Source organism: Lampetra fluviatilis, chromosome 15 (genome assembly GCF_964198595.1).
Source record: "Lampetra fluviatilis chromosome 15, kcLamFluv1.1, whole genome shotgun sequence".
Taxonomy (NCBI): domain Eukaryota; kingdom Metazoa; phylum Chordata; class Hyperoartia; order Petromyzontiformes; family Petromyzontidae; genus Lampetra; species Lampetra fluviatilis.
The window spans coordinates 14,589,003-14,608,352 of NC_136289.1; the positions used below are offsets into that span (position 1 = coordinate 14,589,003).

Here is a 19,350-nt window from a genome sequence, read left to right on the forward strand (position 1 = left end):
CGGTCCACCGACCCCTGCTCTCGACCCTAACAGCAGCCGGGCCGCGGTGGCTATGTGCTGGCTATGCAGTGGCTATGTGGTGGCTATGCGCTGGCTATGTGCTGGCTATGCACTGGCTATGTGTGTGGCTATGCGCTGGCTATGCGGTGGCTATGTTGTGGCTATGCGCTCGCTATGTGGTGGCTATGCGCTGGCTATGTGCTGGCTATGCGCTGGCTATGCGGTAGCTATGTGTTGGCTATGTGCTGGCTATGCGCTGGCTATGCGCTCGCTATGTGTTGGCTATGTGCTGGCTACGCGCTGGCTATGCGCTGGCTATGCGCTCGCTATGCGCTGGCTATGCGCTGGCTATGCGGTAGCTATGTGCTGGCTATGTGCTGGCTATGCGCTGGCTATGCACTCGCTATGTGCTGGCTATGTGCTGGCTATGTGCTAGCTATGCGCTAGCTATGTGCTGGCTATGCGCTCGCTATGTGTTGGCTATGTGCTGGCTATGCGCTGGCTATGTGCTGGCTATGCGCTGGCTATGCGCTGGCTATGCGCTCGCTATGTGTTGGCTATGTGCTGGCTATGCGCTTGCTATGTGCTGGCTATGCGCTGGCTATGCGGTAGCTATGTGGTGGCCCCCAGCAGCAGCTCAGAGCTCTGGGCACAGCCACGGGTGGAGGGGAGCGGCGGCGCCGTGATTCAGCGCACGAAGCTACGAACCCGGCCACTGAGTTCGATTCCCGCTCACGGCCACCAGCACCGGTGACGATTGTCCGAAACGGTCCTGGGCCTCCCCTAGGTCGACTCAGGCCTCAAATGAGCACCTGGCGTAATGTGTAAACATCGCCACTGGGGAGACAAAGGCGGCCCGGTGTGGTGGTGGCCACCCACCCCCTCGCGTGCCGCCCTTCCTCGGTGCTCCTCGCGAACAGCGCTCGCCCGAACAGTCCGTTCGAGGCAACACGCGAGGTCTTCGTCTTTCGTCGCTGTGATGGCAGTCGCAGTCGCAGTCGTAGTTGTGGTTGTAGTTGTGGTTGTAGTCGTGGTTGTAGTAATGGTCATGGTGCGGAGGATGGCGGTGGCATTATTGTTCTGGTCGTGGTGGTAGTGGTAAGGACGGTGGTGGTTGTGTTGGTTGTGGTTGTTGTGGTGAGCACAATTCGCGGTTGCCAGTGCACTACCGAGCCACGAAAGCAGAGGGCGGAAGAGCCGAGATCAGAACAATCTGAAAAATCACTTCGGTGCTCTGCCCTCTGCCGAGTTCATGAACGCGACCGCATCGCAGCACATTCGTCATCAACAATATAGGTGACGTTTCGGGTAATGGCTCGTCTTAATCAGATACAAATAGACAGGCCGGCACAAACGGCGCTCACTAAGATATACAGAGTCGATACGAGTAAATACGCGCATTCAACTGAGCAAGAATGTAAGGTACAAGTCGAACGGCAGATCGTTGTGAAGTCACCGATGTAGGGATCGTCACTTTGTGAAGTGACAAGGGGTGCCACGTCACGTGGGGTGCACTTTAAGAAGTGACAAGGGGTGCTCACGTCACTTGGGGTGCACTTTGTGAAGTGACAAGGGGTGCCACGTCACGTGGGGTGCACTTTGAGAAGTGACAAGGGGTGCTCACGTCACTTGGGGTGCACTTTGTGAAGTGACAAGGGGTGCCACGTCACGTGGGGTGCACTTTGAGAAGTGACAAGGGGTGCTCACGTCACTTGGGGTGCACTTTGAGAAGTGACAAGGGGTGCTCACGTCACTTGGGGTGCACTTTGTGAAGTGACAAGGGGTGCCACGTCACGTGGGGTGCACTTTGTGAAGTGACAAGGGGTGCCACGTCACTTGGGGTGCACTTTGTGAAGTGACAAGGGGTGCTCACGTCACTTGAGGTGCACTTTGAGAAGTGACAAGGGGTGCTCACGTCACTTGGGGTGCACTTTGTGAAGTGACAAGGGGTGCTCACGTCACTTGGGGTGCACTTTGAGAAGTGACAAGGGGTGCTCACGTCACTTGGGGTGCACTTTGTGAAGTGACAAGGGGTGCTCACGTCACTTGGGGTGCACTTTGAGAAAGTGCCGCCGAGGTCCTCTGAACCCCACGCGGGGTGTCAGCGTGTCCTTGCGTCAGCTCTACCTCTGTTGATGCACTATGAATAAGAGGCATTGCTCGAAACGTCGCATATTACGCGAGCGCGCATTCTGCGTGTTGCCCTTGCGTGGGTTCATTTTCCCATATCCCCTCGCGTTACTGAAACCTTATCCCTCACCCCAACCGAGCCCCGAACACCATAATCAGTATACGTACCACCAATACCAACCCTATCCCCAATACGCGCCATGACGGTAACCCAAACCAATCCCTAACCCCAGCTCCATCCTCTACCGAACCATATCAACTCGCACTCAGCCGATCCCTCATCCCAAACACGAACCATACGCCCTAACCCTAATCACATACCTTCCCTATACTCCTAACACTAACCCTATCCCGCACGCCAACCATATCGCTAACTCAAAGTCTAATCCCTATCATTCACCCTGTCCTCATTCTGAACCACTTCACCACCGCTCCCCAGTTGTGAAGAATGGAGACAGACCCACGTGGTGCGCGTGGGGGCGCTGCAGCTATGGGTGTCTGTGTCAGTCTATGGGTCTCTGTGTCAGTCTATGGGTGTCTGTGTCAGTCTATGGGTGTCTGTGTCAGTCTATGGGTCTCCGTGTGAGTCTGTGGGTCTGTGTCAGTCTATGGGTGTCTGTGTGAGTCTGTGGGTCTCTGTGTCAGTCTATGGGTGTCTGCGTGAGTCTGTGGGTCTCTGTGTCAGTCTATGGGTGTCTGTGTCAGTCTATGGGTCTCTGTGTAAGTCTGTGGGTCTCTGTGTCAGTCTATGGGTGTCTGTGTGAGTCTGTGGATCTCTGTGTCAGTCTATGGGTGTCTGTGTCAGTCTATGGGTCTCTGTGTGAGTCTGTGGGTCTCTGTGTCAGTCTATGGGTGTCTGTGTGAGTCTGTGGGTCTCTGTGTGAGTCTGTGGGTCTCTGTGTCAGTCTATGGGTGTCTGTGTGAGTCTGTGCATCTCTGTGTCAGTCTATGGGTGTCTGTGTGAGTCTATGGGTGTCTGTGTGAGTCTGTGGGTCTCTGTGTGAGTCTGTGGGTGTCTGTGTCATGGGTCTCTGTGTCAGGCTATGGGTCTCTGTGTCAGTCTGTGGGTCTCTGTGTGAGTCTATGGGTGTGTGTGTCAGTCTGTGGGTCTCTGTGTGAGTCTGTGGGTCTCTGTGTCAGTATATGGGTGTCTGTGTGAGTCTGTGCGTCTCTGTGTCAGTCTATGGGTGTCTGTGTGAGTCTATGGGTGTCTGTGTGAGTCTGTGGGTCTCTGTGTGAGTCTATGAGTGTCTGTGTCAGTCTGTGGGTCTCTGTGTGAGTCTGTGTCTCTGTGTTAGTCTATGGGTGTCTGTGTCAGTCTGTGGGTCTCTGTGTCAGTCTGTGGGTCTCCATGTCAGTCTCTGTGTCAGTCTGTGGGTGTCTGTGTGAGTCTGTGGGTCTCTGTATCAGTCTATGGGTGTCTGTGTGAGTCTGTGGGTCTCTGTGTCAGTCTATGGGTGTCTGTGTGAGTCTGTGGGTCTCTGTGTCAGTCTATGGGTGTCTGTGTGAGTCTGTGGGTCTCTGTGTCAGTCTATGGGTGTCTGTGTGAGTCTATTGGTCTTTGTGTGGTGAGTCTATGGGTCTCCGTGTGAGTCTCTGGGTTTCTGAGGTAGTCTATGTCTCTATGTGTCTGTCTATGGGTCTCAGTGTCAGTCTATGGGTGTCTGTGTGAGTCTGTGGGTCTCTGTGTCAGTCTATGGGTGTCTGTGTGAGTCTGTGGGTCTCTGTGTCAGTCTGTGGGTCTCTGTGTCAGTCTATGGGTCTGTATGAGTCTATGGGTCTCTGTGTGAGTCTATGGGTCTCTTTGTCAGTATATGGGTGTATGTGTCAGTCTATGGGTCTCTATGCCAGTCTATGGGTCTCTGTGTCAGGCTATGGGTCTCTGTGTCAGTCTGTGGGTCTCTGTGTGAGTCTATGGGTGTGTGTGTCAGTCTGTGGGTCTCTGTGTGAGTCTATGTGTCTCTGTGTCAGTCTGTGGATCTCTGTGTGAGTCTATGGGTCTCTGTGTGAGTCTGTGGGTCTGTGTGAGTCTATGGGTCTCTGTGTGAGTCTATGGGTCTCTGTGTGAGTCTATGGGTGTCTGTGTCATTCTATGAGTCTCTATGCCAGTCTATGGGTCTCTTTGTCTGAGTCTGGATCTCTCTGTAATTTTGTAAGTTTGTGTATCTTTGTACGTCTCTGAGTCATGGGGTCTCTATGTAAGTACAGTAAATGTTGACGTAAGTGTTTGGGTTATTGCGAAATGTCATGGGGTCATTATGTAATTCTATGTGGTCTTTATGTAAGACAATACGTCTACGGGTCTCTGTGTAAGGCTGTGGTAATCGGCGTCACGGCCGTAATCGACGTGTGTGGAGTTAGTGGCCACATCCTAACGACTGCAATAAAACAGCTGAGGCTTTCACTGCATGTAAACACCACCACCATCACCACCATCACCACCACCATCACCACCACCACGCTGACGCATCACACCGGTGTCCCGCTGCGCCCTGTTACTCGCGCGCGTGTGTAGTTGTGAGGAGCGGTGGCGCAGTGGTTAGCGCGCTGCGCTACGAACCCGGCCGCCCGAGTTCGATCCCCGCTCACGACAGAGGCGGACATCTGAATCGGTCAGGGGCGTCCTGGAGGACTCGGCCTCAAATGAGTGCCTGATGCGGGGAGACAAAGGCGGCCGGGAAGTGGTGTGAGCCACCTCCTCGATATGCCGCCGCCAGCCCTCTTCGTAGGTGCCGCTCACTCGCAGCACTTGCCCCAGCGCTCTGTTGAAGGCTACACGGGGCACCTTTGTCTTTGCAGCTCCGCGAGCTCAGGGCGGTGGCTTGGCACCACGTGCTCCACCCGAGCCCCTCCCTCCCTCTTTCCACCCCTCCCCCTCTCCGCCCCGCCCCCTCTCCGCCCTGCCCCCCTCCCCCTCTCCGCCCCGCCCCCCTCCCCCTCTCCGCCCCGCCCCCCTCCCCCTCTCCACCCCGCCCCCTCCCCCGTCCCCGCCCGGGAAGCGCGCAGCGGCGTTCGCTTCGCGGGTCCGTCTCGCGCTCAGCGCCCTCCTCCTCCTCCGTCTCCTCCTCCTCCTCTCACTCCTCTGTCTCTCGCAGCAGCAGCACAAGGCGATTCAACATCGCCATCAGCAGCATCATCAGCAGCATCATCATCATCATCAGCAGCAGCAACATCATCAGCAACATCACCAGAAGCAGCAGCAGAAGGAACAACAAAGGTGATCGCCCCCGATGGAGGCTCGCCAGTGTGATGCTCTCTGAGCTGAGCCGAGTTGAGCCCGAGTCTGGGGCCCCCCACGATTCAGCATCAGCGTCATCATGCAGCCCCCCCCACGGAAGGTAAGATGAGCCCAGCCGGGGGTCCCGGGGATGATGATGATGATGGTTGTTGTTGGGGGGGGGTGCATGGAGTAAGAGGCGGCAGCAGCAGCATCACCCCTGGTGTGGTCCCGCAGTGCACGAGACCACGTTTGTCTTTCGCGTTTATTTAAACAACAAACAACAACAAGGATACACATCTACATCCCGTCAGCCACACGGCCCTTTTGGGAGGTCATCTTCGTCATCATCAACGTTGGTTAAACCCGGGGGGGAAGTCGTCAGGACCGGCCTTGATGGAGCCAATGTGGGACGTATCAACTTGACAGGCGCACATTGTGGGCCGGTTTCGACACTCGGTGTCTCATCAGCAGCGCCAGGCTTGCTCGAGCTGGCGAACGAGGCGATGTTCATGGGCAAGGAGCCCCCCCTCCCGCCCTCTCTTTAAGATAGGGGGCCCCCCTCGCTCCACTGCTACTCTACTACATTACACAATGCTCGCTGGTGGCCGCTGTCACTTGTTTGGGATGAGGCCCAGAAAGGTCGAAACCAGGCCACAGCTTGCCTGCTGCTCCTGCGGCTGGATGCTCGTGGTCTGGAAGGCCAACACGGGCTGATGGACTGAGCCGTGTTTGTATGGGGGCGGTTTGACCATACTTCACCACGCTGGTCATGCCGTGATTATGCAGAACCGTGCCCTTTAGCCGCTCGTAGAATCACCATCGATGCGAGTGTGGTGGAGCCGGGATGATGATGATGATGAGGTGCTGCTGCTGGTGGGGGGGGGAGAGTTGGCGTCTCACTCTGACGGCGTGGTTAGGGGAGCAGCAGCTGTTGTTGTTGTTGTGGGAGTGGTGGTGAAGTTGTGGACATTTTGTGGAGGTTGTTGTTGTTGGTGGTGGTGTTGTTTTTGTTGGAGTCACGGGGGTTGATGGGGAGAGTGAAGTGGTGGGTGACTGGGATGGGGGGGGGGCAATGTGAGGACACAGATGCAGAGATGATTGATGGGTCCCAAACGTCGGATTGTTATTAATCGTAATTTTCCATCCACTGCTGCTGATGTGCGGGCCAACTCCACGCCGCGTGGGTTGCGTTGGGGTTAATTGACCATACTTCACCACGCTGGTCGAGCATAGGAGTTCAGTACAGTAGCGGGTTTTCTTTTGACACGCTACCCTCTGCTGCCCACGTGGTAGCCACGCAAGCGCCTGTGACAGCCTCTGCGTGGTGGTTGCATTCCAAGCGCTATCCAGGCTCATCTATGCTTAGCTTCTGACGTTATCGCTCGCTACTGATGTTAGCCGTGTCCGGGAATCTAACTCAGGTCTCCGGGTGCTAACCACTGCACTAGCGCTGCCCCTTCATCTACGATCCCGTAATAATTATACTCAGCAGGTGATCTGCTTCTGGGTCCTGTCGAGGTGTGAAAATGCATGGCAGACAGGAAGTAGTGCTGGTGGTGGTTCTCCTGATGATGATGTTGGTGGTGGTGCTGGTGGTTGTGGTGGTGGTGCTGATGATGATGATGCTGGTGGTGTTGATGATGATGATTATGCTGGTGGTGGTGTTGGTGGTGGCGGTGGTGGTGCTACTGATGATGCTGCTGGTGGTGGTGGTGCTACTGATGATGCTGGTGGTGGTGCTGATGATGATGATGTTGGTGGTGGTGCTGATGATGATGATGTTGGTGGTGGTGGTGGTGCTGATGATGATGCTGGTGGTGGTGCTGATGATGATGATGCTGGTGGTGGTGCTGATGATGATGCTGCTGGTGGTGGTGGTGCTCATGATGATGTTGGTGGTGCTGTTGATGATGTTGGTGGTGGTGCTGATGATGATGTTGGTGGTGGTGCTGATAATGATGATGATGCTGCTGCTGATGATGATTATGCTGGTGGTGCTGCTGCTGATGATGATTATGCTGGTGGTGGTGCTGCTGATGATGATGCTGGTGGTGGTGGTGGTGCTGCTGCTGATGCTGGTGGTTGTGGTGCTGATGATGATGCTGGTGGTGGTGGTGCTGCTGCTGATGCTGCTGGTGGTGGTGCTGCTGCTGATGCTGCTGGTGGTGGTGGTGCTGATGATGATGCTGGTGGTGGTGGTGCTGATGATGCTGTTGGTGCTGATGATGCTGTTGGTGCTGAAGATGGTGCTGCCGCTGCAGCTGATGGTTGTTGTGTTGATGTTTACAATATCGACACGTGGGAGTAGTGACAAGCACATTGTGTTGACGTCGCACACACTCGGCAGTGATGATGATGATGCTGGTGGCAGCACTGCTACAGAGACCACGTTTTGAGTAATAATAATACATCGTGAGGTGTCGTAATGACAGCAGTGGTCCTCACACAGTCATGAAGCTAAGCGTGGTGACGTCCAGCAGTTGTCCAGGAAAGCTTCGTGGCGTCTGCGAACTCCTGACCACGAGGGATCCCGCTTCATTCCTTTAGAATTAGAATGTAAATACAACTCACAACATTGGTGATTAACGCTGTGCGGTGTGTAAACATCTGCACTGGGGAGACAAAGGCGGCCGGGCGTAGTGCTGGCCACGCCACCTGCTCGTGTGCCGTGCCGGCTTCAATAGGTGTTCGCTAACAGCACTTGCCCCAACAGCCTGTTGACGGCTATGCGGGGAATCTTTGGCTTTGTCTCATCCATTGTTTACATTCCTAAAACAAATAGAGGAACACGCGTGCGCTCGTGCGCTGCGTTTGGGATAGGGCCGATGCCATCGGTTTAACATGGGTTTTATATTCACCGTGTGGAGGCTGGCTACACAGGGGATATTCATCTTGTATTGGTGGCAGCAGTGATGGTGGTGGTGTTGGTAGTGCCGCTCGCTCGTGGCGTTGATGGTGGTGGCGATGGTGGTGGTGGCGCTGATGGTGGTGGCGTTGAGTGGCGGTGGTGATGATGGTGCTGATGGTTGTGTTTGTGACGCGCTCTGGTGTTGTGGTGCAGGCGAAGGTGACGCAGGAGGTGCGGTGCGCGCAGACAGAGCAGCTTGCGCGGCTCACGGCCAAACACCAGCAGGAGAGCGACCTCCTGGAGGACATCCGGTGAGACGTGCACACGTGCCTGTTCGTACGTGTGTGTATGGATGTGTACGTGTGTGTGTACGAGTGTGTGTGCGTGTGTGTGTACATGTGTGTGGGGAGCGCTGGTGCGGTCGTGAGCACACTGCTCTATGAACCCGGTGACCCGAGTTCAATTCCCGCTCGCAGCGTCGGTGAAGATGATCTGATTATCTGAACGGGTCCTGGGCCTCCGCTTGGTCGACCCAACCTTAATGACATTCGCACCTGATTGCGGTGTGTCTCAAACACCAGCACTGGGGATACAAAGGCAGGCGGGTGTGGTGCATAGCAGGCCGCCGTGCCGTGCACCGTGCCGGCCTTCGGAGGTGCTACTCACTCATGGCACTTGTCCCAAAAGTCTCGCAAGTGGATCGGGGCGGCGATGATGTGTGTTATTGTTGTCGTGCGTGTGCGTGCGCATTCGGGCGTGCCAGCTGGTCACAAGGCTGGCTCTGTGTTGGCGTCGAGCGATATTTAATTCCTGTGAGAGCGCTGCTCTATGTGCCCGTGCGTATTCGGTTGACACAACGCAACACGAAGTGGAACCACGGCGCAGCACGGCCTGACACACAGCCTACACACACAGCCTGACACACACAGCCTCTGCACACACACAGCCTATACACACACAGCCTATACACACACAGCCTCTACACACACACAGCCTACACACACAGCCTGACACACACAGCCTGACACACACAGCCCGACACACACACAGCCTACACACACAGCCTACACACACAGCCTCTACACACACAGCCTACACACACAGCCTATACACAGACAGCCTCTACACACACAGCCTACACACACAGCCTGCACACACAGCCTACACACACAGCCTGACACACACAGCCTACACACACAGCCTCTACACACACACAGCCTACACACACAGCCTGACACACACAGCCTGACACACACAGCCTACACACACAGCCTGACACACACTGCCTCTACACACACAGTCTCTACACACACACAGCCTACACACACAGCCTACACACACAGCCTATACACACAGCCTACACACACAGCCTGACACACACAGCCTACACACACAGCCTATACACACACAGCCTATACACACACACAGCCTACACACACTGCCTACACACACAGCCTGACACACACAGCCTGACACACACAGCCTCTACACACACAGCCTCTACACACACAGCCTACACACACAGCCTACACACACAGCCTACACACACAGCCTACACACACAGCCTGACACACAGCCTATACACACACAGCCTCTACACACACACAGCCTACACACAGCCTACACACACAGCCTGACACACACAGCCTACACACACAGCCTACACACACAGCCTCTACACACACAGCCACTACACACACAGCCTATACACACACAGCCACTACACACACAGCCTACACACACAGCCACTACACACACAGCCTACACACACAGCCACTACACACACAGCCACTACACACACAGCCACTACACACACAGCCTACACACACAGCCACTACACACACAGCCTACACACACAGCCACTACACACACAGCCACTACACACACAGCCACTACACACACAGCCACTACACACAGCCACTACACACACAGCCACAACACACACAGCCACAACACACACAGCCTACACACACAGCCACTACACACACAGCCACTACACACAGCCACTACACACACAGCCACTACACACACAGCCTACACACACAGCCACTACACATACAGCCACTACACACACAGCCACTACACACACAGCCACTACACACACAGCCACTACACACAGCCACTACACATCACCTGACACACAGCCGATAAAATCACTACCACTTTGTGGGGAGGTCAACAGTGGGTTGTCTTTTGAAGAGGCCCCCCCCCCATCAAAGGAACGGGGAATTTCCACCGCCAGCTCAGCGCCGCGAACGGGAGACAAGCGCTGGCTCGATGGCCGTCACCAGCCGGTGTGCGCTGCTGCGCTCGACTTGGTGGAGCGCGCGGGTCGCTGGCTCTTTGGACGCCGCTGCGCCGGACGGGGAGGGGGGTCACGCTCTGCTTGGAGCTCGCCTCGTGTTTACCGGCGATGTCGTAGACCCCGAGGCTTGCGTCACGCGAACTCCGGGTTTGGGAAATTGCGACCGCGTAGACGAAAGTGAGGTCATCCTTGCGCCACGAATCCGTGCGGATTCCAGCCGTGGGCTGGGGGCCGGGGGGCTCGGAGGGCTGGGTGGGTGGCGGCTCCCACCGGGACGGTGCATGGAATGTGCCTTCATGACAAACAGTCAGGGGCTGATCTCATCTGGGATTAAATCATTTCCGATCTCTTTCTCAAATCACACAATTGGGATTTGTAGCCAGTAAACCTGAGAATGTTGGTCCCAACGTCAAACCAACGTTGGCGTTTTGGATCTGTGACCTGTGCCGCCACGGCCCACGCGGTGTGGGGTCGCCGTCATCCAGCAGTGGATTAACAAGAGGCGTTGTGCTGGGTGACGGGGCTTGATTGTGCTACGTGCCACCAGCAGCAGCGGCAGTAGTTGCGGCATCCGTCTCTAAACAGCCTCGCGATCGCTGCTGCTGGGAGTCGTCAAACGACCCACTGTCACTACGACCTAATGACCGAGTGAGTGACCCGGTGAGCGACTTGGCGGGCGGGCGACTGGACGGATGGGCAGCAGAGCTGACTCAACAGCATGTTCTCGTTTTTTAAAGAATCTGAAAAATTCCTGGCAGGAAGCCACCAGCTGGAGGATGCGTGAACCATCGCCGCGTGTTTACTCTGCAGTGCAGTGTGACTCCGTCCACCAACCACCCACCAACCACCAACCAACCAATCACTCATCAACCACCAATAACCACCAACCAAACACAATTCAAGCACCAACCAAACACCAACCAATCACTACCCAAACACTAATAACCACCAATAAAACGCTCACCAACCACAATCGAAACACTTCAACGTCCACCGCGGTGCTTGATGAGGGCACGGAGCGTTAACTCCGTCGCACTCCACTTGGCACGGCCGCCGCCGTGAGCTGGTGGCGGTGAGCGGACACCTGAGCGCACACCTGAGCGCTCGCCCGCGCGCTTCGCCTGCGCGTCGACGCGTGTGACTGGGCGCGATGGTCACGCAGTCGGCGTGCTGTGAATAAGGCCTCGAGACACTGTGCGTGTTTACACGTTCCACGGTGTAGGTGTACGTGAGTGTATACGTGTGTACACATTTACGTGGACGTGCGTGTGTGTATGCGTTTGTGTGTACGTGTGTGTGTGTACGTGTGTGTGTGTACGATATATCAACGTTACTTGACACCTTCAACACCTTACAAACGATCCGTGTGCAAGGTGACCTGTTTGCAAGGGGCTTTCAAGGTGAAATATTTCCTTTAAATAAATAATAAAACTTCCGCGTGGTGGTTTATGATGGTAGGGTGGTGGGGGAGAGGGGTCGGGGGGGGGAGGAGAGGTGCGGGCGGCCTGACCCCGAGGGCGGACAGCGCGGGCCTCTGTTCGTGCCGAGTGTCGCGCTGGACTTTGGCCCAGGGCCAGGAGGAGACGAGGTGCAGGAGGAGAGTGAGACAGAGAGCGTCTGCGTGTGTGTGGTCGTGAGTCCTGGTGATGCGTCCCAGGGTTAAGGGTCGTGCCGCGCATGTCATCCGGCGCAAGGTCCGACGTTTGGCGTCGGCAGCTTCGTCGTGGTCGAGGAAGCTTCTGGCATGTGGAGCGAAGCTTTGGACGTCGCGTCGAACAGCGGCAGCTCATCCCGCGAGAAAACCTGCGCAGGAGCGGCCCCGAATCTGTTCACGCAGTGCCGAGCAAAGGTGGCACGGTCCCGATAGCCTGGGTTGGACTCTAGGCCACGGCGACCACGAGCTGGCGCTGGTCGCTGTCCCTGTCCTGGGTAGTGGCGCAACTCTCGAGTGTGAAGTTGGTGCAATTGCACCGGGGCCCATGCCAACCACGCTACACCCCGAGGCCTACTCCTCCCTTTGTCTGAGTGCATAGAGTTCGCCAAATCCATGGCAGCCTTAAGAGGCGCTCGCTCGCAGCTCTTGCCAGTACAGGCTGCACCTGCAGGTGTTGCGGGTGGACTTGCGTCACCAGCCTTGGCGATACGGCGCCACCGCGTGGACCTTGAACGTCGATCGTGAACTCTCTCCCACGATAAGGGACCCCCGTCCACGTCTCTGCCCCCACCCCCCTCCCGCCCCCCTCTCCTTTTTTCCGCACTCCCCCCCCCGCCCCCATTCGCATTCCTCGGCGGGGTTGCCGCTGGCCCCGCCGTGACGATTGTGTTTATTTTGGGACGGTTAAGGCGGTGGCCACGTGCGACCACCGCCCGCGTTCCGAGTGCTGGGCTCGCGGTGGTGATGTCACGGCCAGGAGCTGTCCACCCTCACCGCAGTGTTCGGGGCTCCCGGTGTCTGCGTTGGTGTCGATTTCTCGGTAAAAGTTTTATGGAACCGCACCACCCCCGCTACTACACGGCGGATTAAATCGACACGCATGGATTCTCACCGGATGGTTGGGGAGGGGGAGCCCAGGGTGGGACCAGTGATGGAGTGGCAGCCGAGGGCTGGCCACACGGGGAGATGCTGGAGGGTTCCCAGGGTGTCTTTGACGTCTCGGCCTACTCGTGCCTTTTACACTTGCGGTCGCTGCCCTTTTGAATCTCGCTATCTCGTCAAATCTCCCCACTTCGTCTGGGCCACCGTTGAAAAGGAGCCCCTTGGCTCCACGAGCATGTGCGTCGCCCCACAGTGAGCTCACTGCCGAGCGAGAGAGAGAGAGATTTGTTGTCCCCATGGCGATGTTTTAGGTGGTCTGCAGGGCCCCACACCGCTTCAGCCCGGCTGCCCCCGAGTCCTCCATCCTGCCAGATGAGCTGATATCAAGGATGGCCCAAAAGTCATGGCACACAGGGTTTTTATATTCATTTTAACAAATGGTCAAACTAACTTCGATTGGCATTAATACATGCATGTACGTACGATTTATCTTTTGAAATTAATTTAATATTTTTTTCGAATATTACAGCAGCTTTCTTTAGCGTGCATGACGAATTAAATTAGTTTTTAGGCAAACTAAGGGGGCAAGTTTCTTCAATGCCGCCCTCCCACCCCCCCCCCCACCTCTCCCCCCCCCCCCCAGCAGCACGGATGGGTGACAGCACAGTTGTTGTGTGATGGACGGGTTGTGTGTGGTGGGGCAAAGTGTGGGTGACTCCCACCTCGTCCAGAACGTGGCAGAGTAGGGCCCAACACCATCAGGTGGGAACCCCCAGAGCTTCATCTCGTGGGGGTCCCAGCAGGGGTGGGGGTCCCAGCAGTGGGTAGGTGGTGGGTGGGTGGTGCGTGTGTGGGTGGTGCGTGTGTGGGTGGTGCGTGGGTGGGTAGGTTGTGCGTGTGTAGGTGGGCGGTGCGTGTGCGGTGCGGTGGCAGTTTGTGGAGTTCAATTTGTTTCTGTCGGTCCGCAGGTCGTTCTGCAAGCAGCGGGCAGCCATCGAGAAGGATTATGGACAGGTAAGGCCACCTGTATGCACACACACACACATATCTGTATGCACACACACACATCTGTTACAGACTTTTGGGGCAAATGCTGTTAGCGAGCACCTATGAAGGCCGGGATGGCACACGAGGGACGGCACACATCGCACCAGGTACTCATTTGAGGCCGAGTCGACCTAGGGGAGGCCCAGGACCGGTTCAGATAATCGTCACCGGTGTTGGCCGTGAGCGGGAATCAAACCCGTAGCGCAACGCGCTAACCGCTACACTACCGCTCCCCACACACACACAGACACACACCTCTACGCACAACCAGGGTGTGCCACTCACTGCATATGAAAAGAAGTCTCAGTGTTGTAGGATGTCTCCCTCCTCCCAGTTTGTTACACCTGAGAATCTCATTCGACTCTCTTCGTAGTCAAAGAGCCCTCAGAGTCCCCCCATCTCCTCCTCTTCTCTGCGTCTGTGCCTCTACACTGTGACTGTACGTATATTGAGTGGAACCCTACTACTCGCCTACTCACTCACCTACTCGCTCACCTACTTGCTCACCTACTCACTCGCCCACTCACCTACCCAGAATCAGAATCTTTGTTTAGACGGGAGGAATCCGATGAGCTATGAAGCTCTTTTCCACAGACGCCCAGTGTGGGCGGCAGGTCACCTGAGAGGGCCGCCTGTTGCTCCTCTGCGTCTGTGCTGTCTATCGACTTTGATCTCCGCTCCATTGGGCGCCCCGTCAACATTGAGGGATCGTCTCGGTTTAACCGGCAAACAAATACAACCGGGAGGCATGGACCTTGAAAATAACAAACTTGACTTTTAAATGGCACCCTAATGTCCACACACAGGTGTGTGCACACCTGCGTGTACGCACGCCTGTATGAACACACGCCTGCATGTACGCACTCCTGCCCAACACCCTCCCTCCCCACTCCCTCCAATGTGGATCCGTGCACCGCTTGCTGACCGCACCGACCACTTGTTGCACGCACGATGGTGGCTTGCGTCATAGTAACGTGGAATTTCTACCGCTGGATCGAGGCCTCTTTCTTTTTCTTATTTTGTTCCCAAATGTGCGCTACAAGGACGGCCAGAACGGGGGCCCCTTGCAATGACACGGTCGACGTGAGCTGTGTGCGTGTGTCAATTTGTGTCTGCCCGTCAAAGCTGGGGGCGGGTCAGCGTAGCGGCCAGCTCACCGCACTCCGAACCCAGTGACCCGAGTTCCATTCCCGCTCTACGCACAGAAGCTCCTCCCCTCTGGCAGACCCGCCGAGGTTCGGCGAGGCCCGGGACCGGGAGGCCCAAGAGGGCCGCCTTTGTTGTGGGGCCCTCTGTGGTGTGAGACACGGGGGTCAAATTGCCCCGACCCCCACCTCTGGGTGGCCCTGCTCACACGTGTTCGTGTCTTAGCTTGTCTGTCTTAGGTTTTGTTGACACCGTGGTTGCGAGTTTAAACTCGGACGTCACACTGACTTGGCACAGCCTCTGATGGCCGTCTTCTCGGCTCTAGCTGGGCCCTGGCTCGGGTCAGGCTCGGCTCTGACTCAGGTCAGGCTCGGGTCAGGCTCGGTTCCTGGAAAAATCCACCGGCTCAAGTTTTGAGCTGAGCCGTGACTAAGAAGAAGGGGTCTTAGTGTCTCATCATCATCATCGTCATGGTCATCACTCGTGTGAGATGTTTATGTTTTGTGACAATGCTGCGTGTTATGTGTAATGAGAAGTGGCCAAACAGTTGAGCACAGTCGTTTATTTGCCGAAGCTGAGGTTTTGGTGTAAATGTGTGGTGTGTGTACACAAAGGGTGTACTAAAGTGCGATTGCGTAGATACAATCGCTAAAATTCCACACACGTAAACCACACACACGTAAACACACCAGAACACACACACATAAACACACACATACAGACACACACATACAGACACAGACACACACAGACACACACGTAAACCACACACACATAAACACACACATACAGACACACACATACAGACACAGACACACACAGACACACACGTAAACCACAGACAACAACAACCACCGTTCGCCAATAAGTGGCGGTGACGTCACCACGACGCTTGTGCCAGGCTATGTGCACCTTGAGGCACATGAAGTGTCGAACGCCCGTTGGCAGGTCACGGGACAGACCCAGGTGCCACGGGTCGACTGACTGAGATGACTGGCCGATGCACCACCTGTACCCATACTGTGCCAACTTGCTGTGCTTTAGCCACCCGGTGCTCCGCTCATTGTTGTGAGCGTCGCTCCTCCCCCCTCCGTTGTTGGAGGGCGACTGCCTCCAACCACCCAGTAGCGTCCTTTACGAGCCTCCTCCAGAGGCCGATCTTGACACTGCTGGTACCAGTCATCGGCCAGTCCACTCAGCTCCCCATCCTCCTGTACCACATCACTCCATCTCTTCTCGAGCCCGTGCCGTGCTCGTTCAGCCTCCTCTATCCGGCTGAACAAAAGCTGTTTAGGCATGCAGTGGCTGGGCATGCAGACTACATTACCCAGCCAACGCAGCCTTGCCTGCCGGAGGAGCTCACACAATCCAGCCTGGTTAAACCCAGGATGGATCGTAGGCAGGCCAGGCTAAATGTTTCTAACCGGCGAAGATGTTCCATTAGGGGGTCCACGTTTCGCAAGCATGGAGAAGGGAGGGAATGACTGGCCGAGAAGACCTGGAGTTTCGTGCGAAGTGACAGACCAGGTAGCTTCCACACAGCGTTACGCAACCGATGAAAAGAAAATGCCGCTCGACTGATTCGGAGTGAGACCTCTGGTCACACACACTGCAACGCACACACACTGCAGGACACACACACTGCAGCACACACACACACACTGCAGCACACACACACACTGCAGCACACACACACACTGCAGCACACACACACACACTGCAGCACACACACACACTGCAGCACACACACACACTGCAGCACACACACACAATGCAGCACACACACACACACTGCAGCACACACACACACACACTGCAGCACACACACTGCAGCACACACACTGCAGCACACACACTGCAGCACACACACACACACTGCACCACACACACACACACTGCAGCACACACACACACTGCAACACACACACACACACACTGCACCACACACACACTGCACCACACACACACTGCAGCACACACACACTGCAGCACACACACACTGCAGCACACACACTGTAGCACACACACACTGCAGCACACACACACACACTGCAGCACACACACACTGCAGCACACACACACACTGCACCACACACACTGCAGCACACACACACACACTGTAGCACACACACACACAATGCAACACACACACTGCACCACACACACTGCAGCACACACACACTGCAGCACACACACACACTGCAGCACACACACACACTGCACCACACACACTGCACCACACACACTGCACCACACACACTGCAGCACACACACACACTGCACCACACACACTGCAGCACACACACACTGCAGCACACACACACTGCAGCACACACACACACTGCAGCACACACACACACTGCAGCACACACACACACTGCACCACACACACACTGCAGCACACACACACACTGCAGCACACACACACACTACACCACACACACTGCAGCACACACACACACACTGCAGTACACACACACACTGCAGCACACACACACACTGCACCACACACACTGCAGCACACACACTGCAGGACACACACGCACACACTGCAGCACACACACACACTGCACCACACACATTGCAGCACACACACACACACACTGCAGCACACACACACACTGCACCACACACACTGCAGGACACACACACTGCAGCACACACACACACTGCACCACACACACTGCAGCACACACACACACACACTGCAGCACACACACACTGCAGCACACACACACACTGCAGCACACACACACACTGCAGCACACACACACACTGCAGCACACACACACTGCAGCACACACACACACACTGCAGCACACACACACACTGTACTCTGCGTGCCACAGTCTCCCCCCCCCCCGCGGGGCCAGGAACTGAGCAATGCGCCGTGGCTGCCAAGGAGCGAGGGCCCCGCAACTCGGGCGTGAGATGCTCTTCAACCGCCCCCCAGAATCACGTCAACATGCCATCTACTGCTTTAATGTGGAGATATTTTTATTTTTCTGCGGTCAAAATACTATTGCATCAATGACTCACCCCGTGGAAATATTTCTGTCCCCTTAGTGGGGTCAGAAAGAAGGGCCGGGGTGCAAACTCGATGGCAGCAATATGACCCCCACCACCACCCCCCACCACCCCCCGCCCTCCACCTATCCCCCACCACCCCCCACCCTCCCACCTCCTTGCCCCCCTTGGGCAGATTCCTCTCCAGTGAACGGATGTCTACCCAAGGCTAATCACAACTTTGTTCCAATCGCCGTATAACTAAATGTGCAAATGCCAATAGGCCAACCCCACCACAGTCACAGCCATGGCCCAGACTGGTTTGGGCGGGGGGGGGGTCACGCTACCACACAGAGGGGGGGGGGGGGTCACGCTACCACACAGAGGGGGGGGGGAGTCACACTACCACACAGAGGGGGGGGGTCACACAAGGACACCTACACCTGTCTCTCTACCTCCACCGGTCTCTCTCTCTCTGTCTCTACCCAACATGTTGGCTCGGCCGTGCGGTTTGAATTCACCAGGCATGCGGTCGGACGTGGGACAACATTGTGTGTACTGTGTGTGTGTACCGTGTGTGTGTACTCTGTGTACTGTGTGTGTACTGTGTGTGTGTACTGTGTGTGTGTACCGTGTGTGTGTACTGTGTGTGTACTGTGTGTGTACTGTGTGTGTGTACCGTGTGTGTGTACTGTGTGTGTGTACTGTGTGTGTACTGTGTGTGTGTACCGTGTGTGTGTACTCTGTGTACTGTGTGTGTACTGTGTGTGTGTACCGTGTGTGTGTACCGTGTGTGTGTACTGTGTGTGTACTGTGTGTGTACCGTGTGTGTACTGTGTGTACTGTGTGTGTGTGCACTGTGTGTGTGCACTGTGTGTGTGTACTGTGTGTGTGCACTGTGTGTACTGTGTGTGTGTACTGTGTGTGTGTACTGTGTGTGTGTACTGTGTGCATTGTGTATGTGTACTGTGTGTGTACTGTGTGCATTGTGTATGTGTACTGTGTGTGTACTGTGTGCATTGTGTATGTGTACTGTGTGTGTGTACTGTGTGCACTGTATGTGTGCTGTGTGTGTACCGTCTGTAGTGTACGCGCTGCTTGGCAGCTTTCTC

General features: G+C 55.8%; 1 protein-coding gene across 1 annotated transcript in view; it reads left to right on the forward strand.

The window, feature by feature from the left end:
- The first annotated feature begins 5,119 nt into the window (after window positions 1–5,119).
- LOC144936282 (F-BAR and double SH3 domains protein 2-like) overlaps window positions 5,120–19,350 on the forward strand; it is a 68,683-nt gene continuing 54,452 nt past the window's right edge. Inside the window, 3 exon segments of the mRNA XM_078863353.1 lie at window positions 5,120–5,468; window positions 8,412–8,509; window positions 14,008–14,053. Coding sequence (XP_078719479.1) covers window positions 5,448–5,468; window positions 8,412–8,509; window positions 14,008–14,053 — 165 coding nt within the window. The 5' untranslated portion in view covers window positions 5,120–5,447.